Here is a 22,800-nt window from a genome sequence, read left to right as displayed (position 1 = left end):
TAAATATGAATCAAGTTTAAAATACGATTATCAACTTTAGGCTAAAACAAATTATTTAATCAAAAGTTAATTTTACGCCCTTATTTAATTACGTTTCAAAGTTAGAAACCTCTGACAGGCAGACAGAAGGGATGTTTGCAAAAAAAATGTTACTTTTGACATCATTTGAAAGCCTACAAAACTGTTACACCTACATATTATTACAGAATCAATTAGGCACTAACGTTTTACTTCCATACTTCCATAGTAGCTGCGGAAGAAGTATGACGGTGTTTAAGACTCAAGCAATAAGTAAAGCGCTCAAATCAAATCATTTATTTGCTATCTAATGCCTACCTAATAGTTGTCGTAGTGTCAAACTTTTTTGAATCTAAATAATAAGCAAATGTAATTAATTAATTTCCACTTTGAGCACAAACTATCTTACACAAAAATAATGAAATCATAATGAATTACCGCATTAAGGCTCATGATAAAAGACGACATTTTATTTAAATGTTTAACAAATTATTTAACACAGCACAAAGAGCAACGGCAACGAGAGGTCTCTATTTGTAAGTGATAATGCCATCTAGTAGCTATGTGTGTAAAAAGATAACAAACATTCTCAAGTTAACTTAAGGCTGCTTTAGTTAATATATGCAATACTAGATGGCGTGAATACTGCATTTTAACGTTTCATAAAGAAAGAGATAGAACACAATAAATCTTCGGTCAATGTCATAAGAGTAAGTGAATAAAAATATTAATATCGAACTCGAGACGCAGTTTGGTTCCTGACGTTGTTGGAAATTGTCAATGTGACGTCATCACAAAGCAGCTGTTTTTTTCCTTGCGTTACACAAATCTAAGAAATATGGCAAATAATTCGTATTATGGTGAAAATAGTGATGTGGCAGCTATATTCTTCGATCTAGATAATACTCTTATACAAACAAGAAAGGGGGACACTAGAGCCTGTAACAAGGTAAGTAATATTTTTCTAAAAATATTGTTGTGACATTGCCACGGTCATGGATTGTAGTTCGGAACGAAGTGCGCGCGCTGTCATCGTGGTTATATCGCAATCTCAAGTTTTTACGTCGTTGATTTTGGTTGGACTCGCTGGTCTGCTTGTTGCACCCCGCGTGTTTAACGTTCACGTTCCAGCGTGTGTTTAAAAATAGTATTTCATAGTTGGAGAACGTGAGCTCGACGTCCAGATTTAGATATTTTGGAAGAGAACGCATGCTAATTATAAACGTGATGTAGATCGAGCCGCTGTCGGAACGATTCAACGGAGGACCCAGCGTTCAGTGGAGCGCTCACTACTGCGCTTTGTGATCGCGTCGTGTGTTTCGTAATAATGGGCGACATATCCGAGCCGATTAAGAAATGTATACTAATACTAAAAGCCGCGAAAACCGATACGGAGAAATTCGCGGCGCTCTTCATGGTGACTAAGCTTGTGAAGAGCAAGGACTGCAACACAGTAGCCAAGAAAGCACTCTTCGAAGCCATCGGATTCAAGTTCCTGAAAAAGCTACTAACCTGTAGCACCGTGCAGGATGATTGCCCGCCGACTGTGTACAAGTCTGTCGCCCTCTCAATACTTACAAACTTCTGCAATGATCCTGAGCTGGCAACACACCCTGAAATGCTCGCTAACATACCAGTGTTCCTTGAGATAGTACAAACTTCAGAAAATGAAGACTATGATGATGACCTTATTATTGTCAGTGAGGCGTACACATGCCTTCAATGTATTGCTGAACATGAAGCTGGACAAAAGGCTCTTATTGAAGTTGGTGCCATCACCAAAATGTCAGAAATATACTCAGTTCAAAGTTTCCAAACAGATGAAGCCCTTAATATTCTAGTGAAGCTAGTTAGTAGGTACGGCCCCGCTGCTTGGGGTGATGATCCTAAACCTTTCCATGCTCTTGTAAATAAAATAGCCTTGGACTTTGCAACTGACCAGTCTGAAAGAAAGTTTGAGTTAGCAACTATCTTGAGTGCCCTGTTATACAGTTGCAACAAGTGTACCGTGATACCCGGATCATCTGAAGAAACCTGGCCACAGAGTATATACAAAGCCCTTCATGATATCCTTACCAGCAAAATTGGTAAAAACCAGAGGGATCCTGCTCTCAAACTTGCCGCGAACATTGTAGATTTGCTTGGTATTGAGTGGACCTTAAATGATGAAGAGAACCCAAAGAAGTTCTTCCTATTACTGCAGCAACTTTGTGCCATTGAGGTGAGAATGCAGTTGGATGACAGAAGTTTCAAACAAGCTTATGCTAATGCTGATTTAGTCACTTCCTGTTTCATTGTATTAGAGTTATCTATCAACTACATGGCTACCGATCAACTGGATTTGGAACAGAAAGAAAAGCAATCAGTTTACACTGGTTTAAAGGGTGCCTTCAATGCTATAGTGTCAATGTTGACAAAGGTATACAATGATAAGAACAGAGATAAACTGCCTGATGCCGAGAAAGTTTATGTTTGTGCCATGGTCAGAGTTTTGGTGGCCTGGATTGCACAAGAAACAACAGCTATGAGGGAACAAATCTACACCCTACTTCCATTCATTTTCTCATTGGCCAATGATTCCTTCCACGCCTACAGAGCCAGGAAGCTTGCTGAAAAGAATAAGTCTGAAGGTGAAGCTATGGATGTTGATACCAACCTCATGGGACAGATCGACCTTCTCAGATTGATGTTACCTGCTCTTTGCCACTTAGTAGTTGAAGACAAAGCAAGAACCATAGTATTAAATCTAAAACAAGAAGACATTCTTTATGAAGCCATGAGTTTCCACTGGTCCATTGTACATTACAAGAGACCACCCGTGCCAAAGTCTGAAAGGGGAAAAGTTAAAAATCAGCCTGCACCTGAGTTGGACCCACAAATGTTGGAAGACATGAAAGATTCAAGGGCAGCCATGGTTAGCCTGTGCAATATATTCATGAATCTCACAGTACTGGCCCCTAAAGTTGTAGAAACCAGTATGTTATTCAATACCCTACTGAAATTCATCTTCAATGACCTCCCTGAATTAAAGGACATACCTGAGAACTTGGTACTCCATGGTCATTTGGCAGTGTTGGGATTACTTCTACTCAAACAACAAGCTAGTAAAGTGAAGAAGAATGACTTCTCAATTTGCAGATACATTCAGTCCACAATAAGGTTCCTGTGGGATGCCTACAACATTGATGAGTCCAATGACCCCACTGCCTTAGTTGTGTCAATGAGCTACAAAGAACACTGGAATGAAATTGCAGACTTGTGGTTCTTGGGTATGCAGACCATGAGTGGAGTTCTCACCATCGTGCCATGGATATCCGAGTTTGCCATTGAGAGTGGATGGGCACAGGGCATTGCTGAAATGCTAACTAAAGTGAAAGTAGGAACCCTCCCACCCAATGTGAAGTCAGCATTTGAAGACTTCCTGTGTAGGCTAGTAGATTCTAATGAGAGTGTCATACCAGTCTTGAAAAAAGCTGGTGCCCTTAAGATGTGCAGGAATCACAGATTAATGGAGTTAGGTAAAAAATTGTTTGGAGATTAAATGTCAAGTTAATTAATAGTTAGGTATACAACCTACTTGTCGTAATGTTAAATTTTAATACATTTTTACTACAAAGTACTTAAATTTTGTTTTTTAATTACTGAATGATTCTTTTAAATGTCTAACAACATATTTTCTTCAAGGACTTATGCGCAACGGGTTTAATTTCATTGTAATATAATTTGACTGGCTTCTTATGTTTTATAACAGTAATATTGTTTGGTACTGAATAAAGTTTTTTATGTAAACAGACTCTTGGTTTTTGTTTAATATTACATAATGTTAGAGGTTTATGATGGCAATTTAATTCATATTTCAGTCTCTACAACATGATGTAATATACCAATACACTAATATAAATCAAGAATTTATATATCAATTTAAACAGCAATTTTATGTTTGTTAGAAGGTGCAGAATATTTTGTTAAATACTGTTATGTAATACTGATATAACCATGCATAAACTAAGGCAAGTAGACAAAATTTACCTTCTGAAGATTTTCTAGCTAAATAGTCCTAGAAACAGTAGTTATTGTAACAATCTTAATTTTATTATTTTACTAAAGAGATATTCTTCAGTAAAATATTTACAACAATATTTTTTTTTATTAATTTAATAGTTGGTAATCTTTTGACACTGTTTTCTTTGTTTGAACATAGTTGTAGTGTAGCCATGAAATGACACAAAATGATTTAAACTCATTACCGAGGCGGTATCAGTTTTCATCCGCCGACTGTGCCAAACAGGTGAGTGAACGACGCTGCAGAGAGAACGTTGACCCCTCTCTATTCCTGTAACAGACTTCCTTACATTAGATACAAATGTCATGCAAGAAAATGTAGTTTTACTCATCTGAATAACTCAAAATCTAAGGTCATTAAACTTGCGTGTATCAAAAAGTTGTAAAAATTAATACTTAATGTCGTTAATCATTTCCTTCCGTATTTTTTTTTTATGTAAGACAGCTACAGATAAATTAATACATAACATTTCGCACGTTTTCACAGATAGCAGGCACGTTATACAATTTAGATAAAATGTTGCGTTGCGACGCGCGACCTTAATATTTATTTATACTATTGAAAATAAGAACGATCTTGTTTTCTCAATTCTATGAGTTTAGATATTTTTACTAACGACCTCAATTTATTAAATTATGTTTTAAAAACGCTAAAAGAAAAATATACGCGGGTAATGTAGGATGCGAAGGGCATAAACACATTTTTATTTATTTATAAGATGTTTTTCATGACTTTCGAGACTAAGACCATCTTGATACTATTATTCCTAAGACTGTTTTTTCTCTAGAAGATGCCATTCTTCCTCTCTAATCAATCCCTACATCTTACTCATTTGTTGGTACTACATAGTACATACAGAAAGGGACTTATTCTCGTCACATAGTTCTAGAACTGAATCGATTCTTTGTCATTTTGACATCGTTTGGGAAAGGAAAACAATATTATGACTCCTGAATATTACCAGCACATTTTTAAGCAAGAACTTGACTATAGCGTGAAAGAGACATAACCTATGCGGTGCAGATTAGGTTTCGCTTTCAGACCTGCGACTGCCTCTTACCTCTACCCTACACCTCTGCCTACCTACAAATATCGTCTTGACAAAGAAACGCTAGCAATTATAATATTTCTACCGTACCTACAATGTATTTTATATACTTACACTAATGTTACTTCGACTAATAATTTCCATCATATCTGTGTTTTTGGCAGTCGACCTACCTACAATCCATGACCAAGAATAGTTTTTGAAAACTGAACAAATTCGAACGTCCATATTAGGTTAGGTGCGCACGAACATAAACCGCGAGTTCCGCACGTTCTCAGAATCGGTCTTGCTTACGAGTCTTTAAACGCTTTGAAGACAACACCGGAAAGATATCAACAAAATGACTTGTTGCTTAGCTACAGGCTATTTGTACTTATGTAGATATACATACATTTGAATGCGATGAAGTCTGTTTTAAAATTATCAATGGGTGATAAGCGCCGATGTCTATTTTTTTTATCTAGCCCCTGTCCCACTGCTGGGCAAAAGCCTCCCCCAAATCCTTTCACGATTCAATATTCTGTCCGTCATGGAACCAGCCCGCGTTAAGCGTTAAGGTCGTCTCGCCACCGCTTCCTGGGCCTCCCACTCCAAGAAAATTTAAATGTTCTTTCATTCAAAGTCAACTTTTAAGATATTTTTATGTAGGTATATCCTAATCCTTTGTTGTTTTTGTTTAGATTATAGAGATTCTGCAGCAGGAATACGGCCTGCCTCAGGATGCTGCCGTGGAGAGCGGGACGAACTTCCTGCGCGCCTTCCGAGCCCGCCCTGACGATGACACTTACGCTTTGGACGAATGGCCGGCTCATCTATGGCGCAACTGCTTGCCCAAAAACTATAGACATATCGCCAGTTAGTATCTAAATTTTATTTTGTATTTCGTGTTATAAATAGGTACCAAGTACACAATGTTGCCGTCACCCCCACATACAAACTCATTTCATATATTTCAAACCAACCCACGTAGGTGAATGTTAAAATATTGCACATCACATCCTTTGGCAAAAGCTGCTGCTTTTCAGAAATTTGTCAAAACAACGAAGTTTGCATGTCGGCTAAATACGAAAAGTTTATGCACGTTCCAATTTATGTGCATCGTTATGCTCTACTCCGTTTTAGTGTTAACTCAAGGCAAACGTTAACTCGTAATTATTACGTTATAAAATTATTTTTGAGGTCGTAAGGAAGAACCACAATTACTCATGAATTGTTGTATTTAAATCTTTTTTTATTTCTCAATAATTGAGTGCTATGAACTATATGTAAAGACATGTTTCTTTACATTGAACGACGTCTCTATCACGTTAATGTGCCAAGCGAGTGACAAAGAGTGAATGTCTATTAGACTCATGTAGGTACAAGTATGTCTGCAGATACAATTCGGTGAAATTGTTTTTACGATTAGACTTGGCAGCGGGCCTAGAATGTGAATGCACTTCTATGTCTGATGTACGAAAGTAGCTATAACTAAACATGTAGGCACAAAGGTACTTCCAATGACTAAGCAAAACTTGTCATCTTCCTATTAATGTAAACATGCCAAAAACGTGTGTTGAGCGATAAATTTATTTAAATCATCTACGTAAATGTAACAATTTCATTTTCCGAGTGTTGGCGTGCTACACAAGAGATTTATAAACAGCCAGTAGACAGCTATAAATAATTGTAAAAAGACACCGCGTTGTGAATGGAAATGACGCGATCATTGGAAGAACGTGTTGAGAACTAGAAAAGACCTTTAATATTAGTATTTAGGTACTGTTAAACGATAATGGACACTAATGACAAGTGCTTGACATGGTTTACAAGATAGAAGTAAGCAGTGGACAGCCACGCGATATCATAACTCTCAAATTCGAGCCGCAGCACGTGCCAAGATGTTTTTTAAACATTCGCATACAATTTATTAGTAAATTCGAAGAAACTCACGTCCGTTTTTAAATCATTCTAAAACATAGATAGCGTAGAGTTTACCTAAAAGATTTTAATTGAAATGACCCTAATATAATCATTAATAAACTTTGTTCTTAACGGTGCGATTTTTCTCCATTTCTTTTTAAAAAATGGAAATAATATTGTACCACATAGTACAATATTTAATATGGTATACCGTCCAAAAAAATTATTCTAGATATCTGTTTGTCTGTTGACCTTTATCTAAAAATCTGTATGTAGAGAAAAAAAGAATGAATCGACTTTCTAGCCCGTGCTGCCTTGTAAAGGGTCAAGAGCAAAAAGTTTATGGTCGTTTTATTGATTGTACGATAATATTACAATCGGTATGATAAGATATTGATGCAAGAAAAGAAAAGATTTCCTGTGATAATAATGTGACACATTCAAACCGTAGCTACATTCGGATTTTGAGAAGTTTGAGTCATACATATAGTCTACATACATACATAATATAGTCATAGATTACGACATTTTCTTCTTGAAATTAATTGAAACGTTTCTCTTTCAGAAAATATATCAACCCAGTGGGTAAAATTAAGGTTTCAGTGTTTGGCATTAACGCACGAAGTAATACATCTGTTGGAGACACTGAGGTACGTTGGTTACATTTTGTTCACACACGTTACATGTTATGAAGAAATATTTAAACTTTACACCTGAACTATGATCGCCGCGCCGGTCTAAAAATATTTCTCCATGATGTAATTTTATGTTACCTTAATTTGTAAATAATTTTAATTGGCAATTTCTTTGCTGTTTTATACTGACTTCTGTCGCATCGTCATAAGTGTCATTATAGAACAAAGAAATTACTATTACTGTCTAGCGGACTTAACAAATTGTTCTAAGATTAAAAAAAGCTTTTTTTTATTATCTCAACTAATCGGTCAGTGTTTTTGTTAGCTTAATTTTATTTATTTGATCTCAGAACAATATCACTGCTACCACTTCAATATTGTGCATGGTGTTATGTGGTACTAAATTGTTTTCGTCATTTTTCAGAACTGTTATTCATGTTACCATCGTTCACGTCCAACCCACAGAGCATTTCACTAGTATTACGAGTATTTTTAGATTGTTTACGTTTATCATTGGATCGTGCATGCCACATAAGACTATGAATAATCAGCGCAATACTGATTTATCAATATCATAGAAAAGTCAGGACCAAAACATTGCGGAGGCATAACATAATCACTTAACATTTTCCCATTTTGTACCTAATACCTGGTTGGTATCGAACAGCAAATGGTACTTAAAATCAAGAAGTTAAAAAGTATCCAGCCGTGCACAATGATTGTATGCACTCTTATGCCTTTGCAATTGTATTGGGTTGGCTTTGAGCGCATGTTGCTAATAAATGACTTGTTTTTCAACAGTTCAGTTGTTGCTCAACGAGTGAGTAAACTCGGGGCGCCGCGTGCGCAACACTTAGGTTTGAATTGTATTTGTAAAGTATATGAGGGAGTACATCACGGCGAAGGTAATACATTACCTCAGAAAATTCAGTTACACAATGGAGATAGTTTTGGAAGTTGAATAACTTGGTGTACGCCCAAGTTGTGAACTTGCGACTTAGTTACACAATGCTAGAGTTTCAGAGCTGGTTAAAATATCTCCATTGTCTTTTAAACCTAGTGTGCTGTTTTGAGACTACAATGTAACTCATAAATAATATAAATTATTTTGTTTTACCTCAACATGGCATACGAATAGTTCCTAAGTTCTATTCCATGTGCAAATTATATTGATCTTATGAATTGCACGTGTAATACTGTGTTCATTTTCATGTGTTATCTTAAATTCTCTTGCACTTACTGCAATAGTTCGCTTACTAAACAAAGAGTATCTAATTCCAATCACGAAGCTCGTAAACCAGCGTAGTCATAGTAACAATATCATATTCATTGCTGGGACAATTGCAGTAGGCGTGCAAGTGTATTTGCTTTGTTGTATCATGTGCTGAGTTTCAGCATTAAAGGCAGCTAGAAATAACAAAAGGCTGGTGAATAAATGTGGACAGGGAGGATTACCTTCTCGGTCTGATCACGAACGGGCCGTCTCGCGCCCAGTGGCAGAAGATTCACCTGCTGGGACTCCGCAAGTACTTCGACTGCGTGCTGGTCTCCGGAGACCTGCCGTGGGAGAAGCCCGACCAGCACATCTTCCTGGAAGCTTGCAAGCTGCTCAAGGTCGAGCCTCGCGTATGCATAATGGTTGGAGACAAATTGGAAACTGACATCAAGGTACGTTGTTATTTGTAGATTGTCCTGTCATAACAATTATATTTAAAGTGCTACCCACGCACGAAGATAATCTTGGACTGCATGGGAGATAAACTACATAGCTTTCATGTGATAGCATCGCAAATGTATCTATACAAGATTAACGATTCTGTAGCAACGCCAAGACATTGACATTATTTAAATTAGTGGGCGGTGCTGCGTATTAAATAAATAAGTGTAACTTAGTAATCGCTGATACAGGTATCACAAATTGGTGAACAAAATTTACACAACCTCACGAAAAATACATACAAAAAATAAGTATGCTAATAACTAAATAAATCCATTTCTATCTTAAAAAATTTCAGGGAGGAAAAGAAGCAGAGTTAGGCGGCACAGTGTGGATTCCGCTGCAAAAGGACATGGAGTCTTCCGATTTACCAGACTTCACGATCGACAAAGTCACGGAGTTGCCAGAAGTGTTACCAAATTCACCCAAACTCAAACGCTCCGAGCACACATCTAACATAACCTACTGATAACTTATTTTTCGATGGCTGTAATATTCTACCTTTGGCAATATTTTGGAACACATGGCAACACTTGGCAACTTTTAATCTGTGAACAGTATTCTACCAAAGTACAAAATTTTATTTACAGTACAAATGCGTAGATCTTAGTTTGACACCGCTATTTATATAGCTTGGGGATGTTAGTTACTTCGAATTTATTTTATGCACCAGTTACCATACAAAGCTTGCATAATCACAAATCAATGTATACTCATACAAATATTGCGTTACGAATATTTAAAAATATTTATTTTTCTGTCTTCTTGTAGGTAAGAATATAAACGCCTGATTACTTTTAAGGATTTAAAGAAGCATATTTAATGCATATTTTTATAAGTATTTCAATTTTTATTTTAAGTTTCGGTTGTACTCTAAGGTAACTTCTTAAGAGACTGTCTTATATGTGATACTGATAGTTGTAAATGTTCTTGTAAGGTTTCTTGCTCGGTTCGAGGTTACTAATTACAAATATCGAAGATTAAATTATTATACTGGAATTATGTCACATGGGTGCTCACAAAGTGATATGGTTGTAGGTATCGTCAATAAATATCAATATATCGTCGTTAGATATAGCCTGTAAATGTCTGTAGACTGATATGTATATGATGTACATAGTAACAGTTGTGACCCAGTTGTTCCTTGTGTAAATCTCTAACTTTAGTTAAATTTTTAATATTCTAGACGTAATGACTATCACTCAGCTAGGCTTTATTTTTTTATAATAATGCCTACATGTGCCATGATTATAAATAAATGTTGTAGATATTTTAACTTGACTACTTATATTCTTTGACGATCTGCCTGTACAAATAGCAGCATACTAAATGTTAGGGAATTCACAAAGGTATATTCAATAGAGATTCAATAAAGTAATTTTGGGTATTTCATTGTTTTATTTCAAATGAAATAGACATTTCTTGTTTCGCTAGTCCCTAATACATTCACTACCTATAATAAAATTATTTGTACAATTAAGCTGTTCTCAACATTTTGGCTTCTCGTTTCTCTTGTAATTGCTTCTTTTGCTCTTCTATGACCTTTTTCCTTTCCTGCAGGAACTCACCATATTCCTAGAAAAATCATAATAAGTCAATTTACATAAACAAAAACCATTTGTTACTTTAGCAATGTAATTTTGCAATATGGGACAGAAATTTATACAGTAAATAATATAACAGAAATAAAATATAAGGCAGCTATTTTGTAGGCATTCATAGCAAAAAATTAATTATATGCACATTTAGTTGTTTTGTCTGAATATAAAATGGAAGAAGTAGAGAATGTAAACTATTATTTACCAACTTCATAAATGAAGTGATTTTTATATCAGACAGTTTTTTATACACAGCATTTCAAGGTTACTCTGTCATGTTAAAAATACATACTAAAGGGATAATTACCTTAGGATCCAAATCTTTAACAATTTCTATTCCACAAGTCCTGGCCGTGGCTATCAACATGACACAGATCTCCTTCAAGGGCTTCCATTCTAGTGGCGGGTCCTTTGACTTGATTTTTGCAATTTCATACAGATGTTTGTAAGTTATTTTGCCACTTGTTTCTCTTACTGAAAATAATTTATGTCAATAAACATTTAAATTGCCGGATGCTAAGGCAAATGTTGCCTCTAGGGTATTGGAGATAAAAATTAATTTGAGCAAAAATAGACATCATTTATTTGAAATGGGAAATGAGATGTTTACAGCAGTTCCTATTTTTTTTTTATAAATTAACTATTTATGTTAGATACATTAACAGAGAATTTGTGTTTTACCTGGTTCCATGGCACCCCTGCTGATACCAGCGGCCTGCTTGAGAAAATATGAAGCTGGTGGTTGATGAATGATGAGCTCATAGGACCGGTCAGAATTGACCTTCACTCTCGTCGGCAATGGGATACCAGGCTTCATAGTAGCCGTACGCTCATTGAAATCTTTGCAAAACGCTGCTATATTTATGTTACGCTGAAGTAAATAAAGATATAGGTTATGATTACAACATAAGTTCGTATTACAAATAAAATCGAAATTAACAGAATACACACTTGTCCGAGCATAGGCCCCAACGGAGGCCCTGCGGCAGCCATACCAGCTGGTATATTAGTTCTTAATTTCGAATTGTGGGTTACTTTGTCAGCCACCTTCTTCATAGATTTTAACCGTGCAACTGACTTCGACATTTTTTCTTATTGGCCCGTTCTTATATAAGTGTGTTTAATACAATTATTATGTCTCAGAAATAATATTAGCACATTTTTTTTATGTTACTCAGAAAACAAAACAAAATTCCTTTACAATTCGGGTCCTCAACGGGATGGAGATTTTGACATTTCTCTTATCAATGTCATTGAAGTATTGAACGCAAAAGCATTTGTCAAATATCTCAGCTGATCCAACCTGAAACGCTACTCAGCTGGTGTATAGGGATGGGCTGCTTTAAAGTGCAGTACTGATAATAAAATAACACTGCTCTGTATTTTACATTTTAGATGAATCATAGCAGAACCAACCTTATATTTTTCTCGAAATTCATAATAATTGAAATGATCATAATTTGAAATAATTAACAATAGCCTGATTAAGATAACTGTTTAATCTGTATCTGCTTTCGTAGATCAAGTCGTGTGTTGTCACTTGTCAGATTTGTCACAACTCTTTGTGGATGGTGAATTCATGAATAGAAAATAAATTCGTATTTTTCTTTTATAAATTAACACGTAATTACAAAATATACAATACTGGATAATTTATTACCAAGATTATGGTATTAGGCCTTCAACTAAAAGTGATTTTTTCGAAAAATTATGTTTGAATGGCGTAAATAATAAATAAAAAGACATAATGTGGTCGTTTTTCTCTCGGGATCCTACTAAGGATTTTCCTTACGAAATAGGAGATCCCGTGCCTGGATTAGAAGATAGAAGTGTGTGGACTTTACATAAAGGAAAGAAAAGAGGCACACAGGATGAAGTGTCTATATTTTTATTCGATGTTCAGAAGAGTTCGGAAACACTGTTCGATATTGCTAAGGCCTCCCTAAAGAAACTGAAGACTATGCGACATCCTAGCCTTTTACATTACTTAGATAGCTGTGAAACTGAGAAATTTTTATATGTAGCAACTGAATATATAGAACCTTTAGCCACACACATAGAAGATTCTAAATTGGAAGGTCCCCAGAAAGAGCTATTTCTTGCTTGGGGTATATTTCAAATAACTGTAAGTTCCTTTTTAATTAGTAAACAAATTAAGACAGATCATCCTTTATTGGATTGCATCATCAATGAAAACAGAAATAAAAAAAAGGTTAAATGATTTGATCTTAGTCTATGATTGTCAATTAAACAAACAAAAAAAACTGCTTCTTTTTTCTAATATTATTAATATGTTACAGAGAGCATTATCATTTTTAAATAATGATGGCAATATGAGGCATAATAATGTCTGCCTATACTCCGTGTTTGTGACTTTAGCTGGAGAATGGAAACTCGGTGGATTTGAGTTTCTGACGGCTCAGGGGCAAGACACTGGAAACCCTATACCTATGAAAATATTACCAGCCCTTGAAATATATGACCCGCCAGAGAAAAATGACCCTGTTAAACTTAAAACCATCACTAAGTGGTTAGTATTAATTTTATTTATTACAATTAATAGTAAAAAACCTCAACTTCACAAAATTGGATGTAAAAGCATATGCATTTCTTTAAACAAAAAGCACTGCAGATGAAAACACACAGTCAATTACAAGGAAAATAATAACTTAATTACTTTAATATAAATGGCAAACTATTTGACCCTTTATACCTTGTGTACAATACAATTGTTTCAACATTCTCTGATACCTACATTCTGTCCATTTAATCTTAGACATTTTAAACTAATAGATAATAAACAAAAACTTTCTGGTTTTTTTTTCAAACAGTTCATCAGATATGTGGAGTCTAGGTTGTTTAATATGGGAAGCGTATAACGGACCACTAAAAAACCAGCCAGCACTGAAAACTACTGACAACATTCCAAAACAACTGTGCACTCTGTACTGTGAGCTGGTCAGTGCAAACCCTGTCTCCAGACCAAACCCTGCTGATATTATTACAAGGTATGTTATTATGATAAAATGCTGGTTGTAAATGAAGAAAATTACTGATTTAGACAAGATTATGTTTTGGGCATTTATAGAAGCAGTAGAATCATAAGGGTCTCAGCTATTGGATCACATTTTTTCCTGTGACTCTCAGCCATTAATCTATTTTCCAGAGATAAGTAATATTAACTACATATTATAATAGCCTTTGTGAGCTGGATTCATAATCGCTTAAAAATGGTATACTCACGCGTATTTATCGGGATAGCCCGACTAGTTTCATATCTAACCAGAGTCCTAAACTAAGAGATGACGCGGCGGCCGGATCGCAAGTTGAAATTCGACTCGTAACCCGGCGTAACTAAAACTGTACTGATCCAAACTAAATAGGTGCCTGTTAATTTCATCATTAGACATGTCTCATACATAGCAAATCTCTTAACTATCCTGTCATTTTAGGTGTAGAAAACCTGGTGGCTACTTCAAGAATGATCTGATAGATACAATGCTGTTTCTTGAGGAGATACAAATTAAAGATAAAGTTGAGAAGGGGAAGTTCTTCTCAACATTAAGCTCTTATCTGGACAACTTCCCTGAAGCTGTGTGTGTTCATAAAATACTGCCGCAGTTGATGACAGCCTTCCATTATGGAGATGCTGGGTCTGCTGTGCTGGCTCCTATGTTTAAGGTAAATAACTGAAATGTTCCTAGAAATTTCCTCCTATGGTACTATGCTACGACACTTTTTAACAAGTTTTATCACAAAGAGAATAGATATGACATTCTACTTTACTCATTCACTAAATCTATTTTTTTTTTCATAAACGTCATATAATGATGAAGTACACTCCATTTTGCCAGTGAATTTTATATACAAAGCAAATGAATGAAAAATATATATTTTTTATTATAAAACAAGTGTGTTTCTGTTGTTACAGTTGGGTAAACTCTTAGACGATGCAGACTACCAGAAACAGATAGTGCCGTGTGTAGTGAAACTGTTCGCGTCGAACGACAGGACGACGCGATCCCGACTGTTGCAGCAATTGGACCAGTTTATTATGCATTTACAGAATGCCACTGTAAGTTCATCTTATATCTTATTCTCTTCTACTACCCATTCAATTTCAGTATTATTAACATATCAGCTTATGGGTAGTATATCACTATCAAAGAGTGACAACCATCCCGGTCTTGGGCGGCCTACAACCGTACTCTGCCAGCCACATTTTTTTTAATGGTCGATCCATATTGTCTCCTACAATAAAATAAGATAATAATAATAAAAAAAAACATCCGCACGACTTTGGGAACTTAATGCGAACGACTTCGCAACGTATTTCGTTATTGAAACTTACCTAGTATTAAAAAAAACATTTGTATTATCCGGTTCATATGTTAAAACGAGTTAAAACGACAATTTATTCAAAAGTGAAACTCCTTTCAACAAAAAAAAATCTATAAAACTTTTTTGTTGAGTGCAAACAAAGTTTGTACTATCTAAACCTGGCTGTTTGATAGATATCAAACCTTTGTGGTATTTACCACAAAGGTTTGATAAGGTTAGCAACAGGTTGTAGGCAATAAGGGCTATTTTAGAAGGAGCTACAATCGTGGCCAATGCAATTTAGTTATCTACGGACATAATCTCGTTCTCGTTCTATATGCTTTGATACAGTCAGCGAGACGGTTAACACAATCTGATTTACAAAGTGCCAGTATTTTAGTGGCGTGTAGGAATTAGTGTTAAGTATGTTTTTAAACCCCGACGCAAAAAAGGGGTGTTATAAGTGTGCCGTGTCTGTCTGGCATCACAGCTCCCCAAATCGATTGTTATTAATTTAGTTTGTTTTCTTTTAAAATTGAATTATGCGCGATTCTTCGTACGTGTTTGATAATCATCGGCCGTGCCATTTAAACATTTTGGGGGATGAACGTTTTTAATGTCGTGGGTTCTCAAATTTTTATTTTTCTTGCTATACCATACGAGGTATCAACTCTGTCTTGTGACAATTTGTGTACAGTTATTATGGCTATCTGATCGTGTAAGTCGATTTCTGTTGCTGACCGTACCATATGTTAACCTTAATGTATATTGTACAAACGTACAGTACTCTTTGAAGTAACGTGACTCAGTTTAGTAAATATCACATCACTCGCATTATCTATCTCGGATGTATACGAAATTCCGTTGCCATAAAACCGTGGTATTTGTTACGCAGCGAGACATTTAAATATTGAGAATAGGAACCATTGACAGACGAGAGTTCGTGAATGAATTTGTATATTTTGTGGATCATTTAATAGAAGAGGTCTATGCTCGCTCTCCTGGAATACAGACGCAATAAAACTGTAAAAAAACTGGTATTCGTTCCAAGGTACCTACTTAAGAAGCGACCCTTAATTATATATTGATTCAGATCACAGCTGATTCAGCAAATTTTGTTTTGCCATGGTGCAGTCAAAACATGATATATGAATTAAAAAAGTTTTAAGTTGTTATCTTATTCTTAGACCTACCCAATATTACGAAATTTTATGAGAATCGGTCAAGCCGTTTCCTTATGTTACGTTATGACCATTTAGAATAATCAAAAGTGGTATTCGAAACATTTTATCTACTAATTCTTTGAAAAATGTTATCATGATCACGGTCTGTATCATTGATTAATTTCCCAATCCCGTGGTCATTAAAATTTGTAATAAGTTCAATGTTTTATTTTTGTAAATTAAGTCAGCTTAATAACATTCTATATTCGAACTACTCCTCCTAATTATTAAGCTTTAAAACAAATACAGTCTCGTCTCGTGTTAAAGTGTAATCTATAAAAATACACATTAGTAAAACACAGTACACTACAGATAAGCAATTCTAAATACAGTTCGAACAACATATTTCAATGCTAAAACAACAAAAAGCAATTTCCGGAAACTGATTACACGAGTCGTAATAGGTAGTTTATACCATTTTGTTTATGTTTTGAACATTAAGAACACACAGCCAGCTACAAGATGAAGCCGATACGACTAGACTCAAGAAATAAAATTTTAACAAGAATTGTTCATATTAGGAAACAATATAACTTTATTGCAAACAGTTAAATTCCTTTTTAATTGCTATTTGTTATGCATGAGCTCATTTTAAACGGATATTTGTAATTTAAACAAATTACAATTTTATAAACTTGTTGTTGCACGTCTCACGATATTTATTAATTCAAGTAAATGAACTGATTTGATTAGCAAGTGTCAACGTATATTATGTTAGAAAATAATATGGTAAAGTAACTTTCGTAAGGATGATTCACACGTATTTATTGAGATTTCCCGACTAGTTTTGTCGGAAACAAGTCGGACAATTTCGGGTTTTCAATGTTCAACGTGCTATAACTACTTATTCCCTGTTTACAGGTAAATGACCAAATATTTCCTCAAGTGGTTCATGGTTTTATGGACACGAACCCTACAATTAGGGAGCAGACAGTCAAGTCGATAGTCCACCTCTCGTCCAAGCTGAACTACAACAACCTGAACGTGGAAGTTCTCCGACACTTCGCCAGGTTGCAGGCTAAAGACGACCAGGGCGGTATACGGTGAGTTTCTATAGTTTTGTAGTAACTTAAGTAAGTACCGTTTCCGACGAGTAAATAATGGGAAGTCCCTAAATATTTTCCAGTATTTAAACCTTTTTTGGCAACACCATATACAAAATTTTCTCTTTATGCTATTTTTTGGCAACACCGTATATAGGATTATCGTTTTTATGAAATCTAAAAATGCAAGTTACTCTTAAGGTTCCTTTCAAGCTTTTTGCTTTATTTTCACTTCATTCAATTTTAAACCAATTTCCTTTATTCTCCAGGACAAACACAACAGTATGTCTAGGCAAGATTGCTCAGCACTTGCACCCTCAGATACGTCAGAAGGTCCTAGTGTCAGCGTTCGTGCGAGCCACCCGTGACGCTTTCCCGCCGGCGCGTCAGGCCGGCGTGCTGGCGCTAGCGGCTACCCAACAGTACTTCTTGTTAGCAGAAGTCGCGAACAGGATACTGCCGGCGCTATGCCCCTTGACTGCTGATCCCGAGAAACAAGTATGTGTCTATAGATTAAAAATATATCCATAACGAATCGTGTATCCAGAACAAATAAGCACTGCGGCTTATTTGTTCTATTCTTTTCATTGGGTACATAACAAAGCATAAGTATAAATAACGCGAATCAATATTCATATCAGTTATCAACTTATTTCAAATTCATTTATCGGGATTGCCCAACTAGTTTCGGACCCAAACGAAGTCCTTAATACCTGGATCATGAGCTGACATGGCAGCTGGGTCACACCGACTAATCTTGATAGTATCTTGTGAGTTACCATTGATAGTCAAAACAGGCAATAGACTATGTTACATTAAAAATCAAGTACTTTAATCTAATAATTTCGTTTACAGGTTCGTGACGCCACTTTTAGAACTATAAAGGGTTTCCTTGGTAAATTAGAAAAAGTGTCGGAAGATCCAAGTCTGAAGGAAGGAATGGGTAAGACAGAATTCCTAAAATGTTAGCTACTATCAAAAAATCAAAGTTTAGTGGTATGGGTTAAAATAGGTCACATTGACCCATATCTATTTCCCTAAATTGGTAGTTACATACTTAATGACCAATATTACTTACTTTGACCATAAAACCATCTTTAACTTTAACATTTATTAAAAGGTCAAAATGACCCACTGACCCATGACTATACAACCTTTTTTCATCTATAGAGGCGGACGTCCACACAGCAACTCCGTCGCTTAGCAACGCGGCGGCGACATGGGCTGGCTGGGCCGTGACGGCGGTAACCGCTAAGTTCTACCGCTCACACTCTGACACCGCGCGAGTGGCACACTCTTCTAAATCTGTACTGTCCAAGCCTGGATCTCTTGGTAAGTGTAGAGCTAAATGTATGTTCCGTTGTATGTTGTGTTGAGAATATAAAGTGTAAAGGTTTCATTTACTCTTTAGATAGTAACAGAAATATTGAGTCAATTTGATGAATCTATATAAATTTCTGTATTATATGTAGATTAAAAATCTATTCAAACTGAAATTTGGTGCTGAAGCCAGGTTGCTGCCTGTTCAACCTTATTTTTCCATTATAGGGTCATTTGTATTATCTTGGGTCCATTCACCCTCACGCCTAGCAATTTTTAACTTATACTTACCTGCTAAGCAATAATGTCAACCTGCATTGTCAAAGCTTTCATCCCATAATATCACTTAAGTAAGTTTTAATGATTACAGAACAACCGTCATCGAGCAGTATGTCCACAACTACATCATCAGTGACCTCGATGACGTCACTGGAGCACAGCGAGTCCGCGTCGGACTACGACCCGGATCACTGGGACATGGCCGCGTGGGGAGAAATCGACTCTAGCGCAGGTTTGTAAATTAATATAAGGAGAGAAATATCGTACTAACATTACAAACACGAATGTTTTGTGGATGTTTGTTCCTCTTTCACGCAAAGACTAGTAAACGGATTTGGACGAAACTTTGGTACACAGACAGTTTGTAACCAGATTAACACATAGGTTTTATATGCCCGTGGGATCATTTTCGATTTGTAGCTGGCAACAACTAGTTAATTTATGCCCCAAAAGTTATTTTTCATTGTGATATTCACAGTAAAATAAAAAGATTTTAATTTATTTCGTTAATAATAATGTTATAACCGTAAGGCTAGTTTTTAGATTTTTACGTATTGTATTTAGGAAATTAAGCGTGAAAGGTAACATGAACAGATTTACAATAGAATTTGGCAATAAAAAGACCCAATAATTGTGATGAGTAGATGTTTATTTTTAATATTATTCACTATGAAGTTAAATTATCTAAACATTGTTGTTTATATTACATTTATATTGAAGAACTTTCTTCTCCATTATCACAGCTTTGTGAGGACGATCTGAAACCAATTAAAAAAATATTACCAACTTATTACTTTCAGGCTGCGTCATAATACATAAATTGATATTGATACTAAAATAATAAGAAAAGACCGATCTAGTGCGAGTCGGACTCAAACAAATTTACAAATAGGCTAAAGAAAAACAAATGGTCACCTATCAAATTCAAGACAAATCTAACACAGCAAAGCCTTAGTGGTTGGGTTCCATTTTTCTTCTTTGGCTACGGAGTCATAAACTTCTGACCCGATCAAGATTTGCGGGTTGCGGTTAATTTCTATTTAGTCGTTTTAGTAGAAATTAAACGTACAAATGCTAAAATATACCTTTGTAACTTTAATTTTATTTACAAGCTAAAATGTCTTCATTGTACTTTTGCCTAAATACCGAAAACATTCTAATCTGATTCCAAAACACTTATATTCCCATCTTTTATTACGAATAGTGTTGTCATCGGCGACCGGCGCAAGCGCAAAGTCCCCGCCGAGCAGCGGCAGCGCGCAGGCCACGCCCGCACTCGCCGCGCTCTGCGAGGACGACTGGGACAACGAGGAGTGGGGCACGTTGCAGGAACAGCCGGTAAACACTTACTTACATATTTAAGGCACATTTAGACGATGCCAGAAGTATCATTCAAGTTACAGTACATTGTGCAGTATTTTAATGTGACATATTTATGATTGCCAACGTATAACAACTTGCACGATTTTTCTCGCGTCGTCTAAATGGGCATTTCAAGCACTTCTAAAACGTTATATTAATGACTGTGGGTGCTTTCAAAAGTTAAAGTTAGTGTAGTTTTAAGAGAGTTGTTTTAGGTCATACTAACTTGGGCAATGGATATTTTTATATGCTTGTACGTTATAGATAAGTAGAGTAGGTACATGTTATAAAAACCGTTACATAGTAGCCAACTTAATTTTTACCTAACACGGAGAATAACCGTGCAATCTGAAAACCGTTTCGAGACCCGTAAATTAACGTTGTCACACATAAATAAATCTCCTACATTGATTACATATTTTTGTCGTTAACGCCCACAGTGCGCAGAAGCGGAGCTGGCGAGTCCATCAGAGACTTGGAACAACTCTCAGTGGACGGACCCGGCGCTGAACAACGCGAACGCTACGTACGTGCGCGGCGGACGCTTGGAGCATCGCCCCACTGCTCACCAGAACAGTAACGACTCGCTCGGCGGCTGGGAGGATAGCGAGTTCGAACCTATCGAGGAAAATGTTGACGGTACGCTGTTCGGTATACTTCTTACTGAGTAAAAATAATGTAATGTGTAATGTTTCAAACACCTTTCCTACCAAGGTATAATGTATAACTCGGATGCATTTAACGCTATTAAAAACTAGAGAACAGAAAAAAGAACTATAGATGAAAATTCATTATTTCATGTCATGAAAGTGATATTAGTTTTTTTCAGTTACTTAGACCTGATAACATATTTTGAACATCAATAAACTTTTCAGTTTAAGTGATAAAACTAAGGCGTTGCCATTTCGCCCTACTCTTGTGCGTATAAGAAACTGACCTTTAAATACGTCATAACAATAATAAATCTCCATTCCCACAGAAAACAACGCATCAAAAATGGATGAGTTGCGAAGAAAACGCGAGGAGAGAAAGCTGCAGAGGCAACGTGAGATGGAGGCTCGTAGGTCCGCGAGAGGCCAGGGGCCTATGAAACTCGGGACCAAGATCAACACTGCGCCCGCGCCCTTCTAGTACCGGCCCCCAGACCCCCACACAGACCCTATTCAACCAAACCTTACACTCAAAAACGCTATGTTCAAATTACATTTGCTTTTGAGTCGCGTTTGAAATGTGTGAAATAGATTATCGGCTGATGCTGTGTTTGTAACTTAATTTTAAACACGGCAATTCTAAAGCGGGTGTTATACGCTAGTGGCGCCAATAGTTCCAAAGTTGGCCGCTCTCTAAGAAAACAATTGAGTGTATTCTGAAATTTGGTTAGTAAAAGTCCAATTATATTAAATAAATTCGATTAAGTGGGATCATAAATATTCCTGGGAAACGTTAATAAAAGTGTTAACGCGATTTAATAGATATAAAACCCTGTGAAAATTATTTACATATTCTCCAAATATGTTATTTGCATCGTAAAGAGTAAACGGAATTTAATTTATAATGCATTCAAGTAGATAAGGTTTTATGTTATTTATTTCGAAATATATCGCTTACGATTTACTTAGATTCATATTAAAATTGTATTATTCACATATCTAAGGATTATTGTATATTTAAAGCTATAGTAATAGGCAGGTATGAGTTACGTTGGTTTTTAAAGAAATTTGGTGGAACGATGTAATGATCAGTGAACTGTGCTACTTTTTATATTGACCTAAAAGTCATTAAGATGAAATGTATAGACTCCGTACAGCAAAATGAAGAATAAAGGCGAATAAACAATTCGAATACATTTCTTTTTGATAAATGAACCTAAAAACCCTCACATTAGCTTTCATACTGACGATATTTGTATCTAATTGCACGCTAATTTGTTATTTGGAATATTAAAAAATATTAAACAATTGAAACTAGTTTAAATATACTCATACAAACTGCCCGTAGATCGCTAGGTTTGGGCAAAGCCTTCATAGTTAATTCAACTCCATTCATGAAAAGTGACGTCATTAGTCAGTATCCTGTTTGGCGGAAGCCGATATTAGGGAACAACTATTGTAAAATGAAATTCACCACACATAGTAATGCTCAAGTGAGACTAGAAGCCAATAAGGCAATTAATATGTGGTATTTTAAATTGTTTTACGCACATTATAACACAGCATACTTTGACTAAGATTTGCCATTGTGGAAGCGAGAGACTGCGCTACACGGCAAGTAG

The 22,800-nt window shown here is 35.9% G+C and overlaps 4 protein-coding genes across 4 annotated transcripts; 3 read left to right on the top strand and 1 right to left on the bottom strand.

The window, feature by feature from the left end:
* Positions 1-753: 753 nt before the first annotated feature.
* On the top strand, positions 754-10,770 carry LOC113498930 (N-acylneuraminate-9-phosphatase). Its single transcript, XM_026879196.1, has 5 exons — positions 754-967; positions 5,810-5,984; positions 7,597-7,681; positions 9,112-9,334; positions 9,682-10,770. The coding sequence occupies exons 1-5, from the start codon at positions 857-859 to the stop codon at positions 9,850-9,852; spliced, it is 765 nt and encodes a 254-aa protein (XP_026734997.1). The 5' UTR covers positions 754-856; the 3' UTR covers positions 9,853-10,770.
* LOC113498920 (neurochondrin homolog) lies at positions 1,019-3,811 on the top strand. The gene has a single exon (XM_026879182.1). It carries the CDS (start codon positions 1,346-1,348, stop codon positions 3,557-3,559), a length of 2,214 nt encoding a protein of 737 aa, XP_026734983.1. The 5' UTR covers positions 1,019-1,345; the 3' UTR covers positions 3,560-3,811.
* LOC113498932 (39S ribosomal protein L11, mitochondrial) lies at positions 10,759-12,238 on the bottom strand. The gene is made up of 4 exons (XM_026879198.1): positions 11,933-12,238; positions 11,663-11,852; positions 11,289-11,455; positions 10,759-10,958 (listed from the first exon to the last, which is right to left on the bottom strand). Exons 1-4 carry the CDS (start codon positions 12,065-12,067, stop codon positions 10,860-10,862), a joined length of 591 nt encoding a protein of 196 aa, XP_026734999.1. The 5' UTR covers positions 12,068-12,238; the 3' UTR covers positions 10,759-10,859.
* Positions 12,239-12,519: 281 nt separating this feature from the next.
* Positions 12,520-22,487, top strand: LOC113498919 (N-terminal kinase-like protein). Its single transcript, XM_026879180.1, has 13 exons — positions 12,520-13,106; positions 13,282-13,511; positions 13,813-13,989; positions 14,434-14,662; positions 14,913-15,056; positions 17,386-17,567; positions 17,837-18,065; positions 18,423-18,510; positions 18,738-18,899; positions 19,258-19,398; positions 20,371-20,504; positions 20,969-21,167; positions 21,508-22,487. Exons 1-13 carry the CDS (start codon positions 12,729-12,731, stop codon positions 21,657-21,659), a joined length of 2,445 nt encoding a protein of 814 aa, XP_026734981.1. The 5' UTR covers positions 12,520-12,728; the 3' UTR covers positions 21,660-22,487.
* Positions 22,488-22,800: the final 313 nt, after the last annotated feature.

This window comes from Trichoplusia ni, chromosome 11, assembly GCF_003590095.1.
Source record: "Trichoplusia ni isolate ovarian cell line Hi5 chromosome 11, tn1, whole genome shotgun sequence".
NCBI lineage: Eukaryota > Metazoa > Arthropoda > Insecta > Lepidoptera > Noctuidae > Trichoplusia > Trichoplusia ni.
Note: the sequence above shows the minus strand (reverse complement) of the source record. Positions and strands in the feature narration are given on the sequence as shown.

Excerpts from the sequence above, each read along its gene's own strand:
- LOC113498930 (XM_026879196.1), top strand. The coding sequence starts at position 857 with ATGGCAAATAATTCGTATTATGGTGAAAATAGTGATGTGGCAGCTATA. Across the intron at positions 5,985-7,596 it reads AAACTATAGACATATCGCCA|AAAATATATCAACCCAGTGG; the intron begins GTTAGTATCTAA and ends TTTCTCTTTCAG. Across the intron at positions 7,682-9,111 it reads CATCTGTTGGAGACACTGAG|GGAGGATTACCTTCTCGGTC; the intron begins GTACGTTGGTTA and ends AAATGTGGACAG.
- LOC113498920 (XM_026879182.1), top strand. The coding sequence starts at position 1,346 with ATGGGCGACATATCCGAGCCGATTAAGAAATGTATACTAATACTAAAA.
- LOC113498932 (XM_026879198.1), bottom strand. The coding sequence starts at position 12,067 with ATGTCGAAGTCAGTTGCACGGTTAAAATCTATGAAGAAGGTGGCTGAC. Across the intron at positions 11,853-11,932 it reads TGGGGCCTATGCTCGGACAA|CGTAACATAAATATAGCAGC; the intron begins GTGTGTATTCTG and ends TATTTACTTCAG. Across the intron at positions 11,456-11,662 it reads CAGGGGTGCCATGGAACCAG|TAAGAGAAACAAGTGGCAAA; the intron begins GTAAAACACAAA and ends AATTATTTTCAG.
- LOC113498919 (XM_026879180.1), top strand. The coding sequence starts at position 12,729 with ATGTGGTCGTTTTTCTCTCGGGATCCTACTAAGGATTTTCCTTACGAA. Across the intron at positions 14,663-14,912 it reads TGCTGGCTCCTATGTTTAAG|TTGGGTAAACTCTTAGACGA; the intron begins GTAAATAACTGA and ends CTGTTGTTACAG. Across the intron at positions 15,057-17,385 it reads TGCATTTACAGAATGCCACT|GTAAATGACCAAATATTTCC; the intron begins GTAAGTTCATCT and ends CCCTGTTTACAG.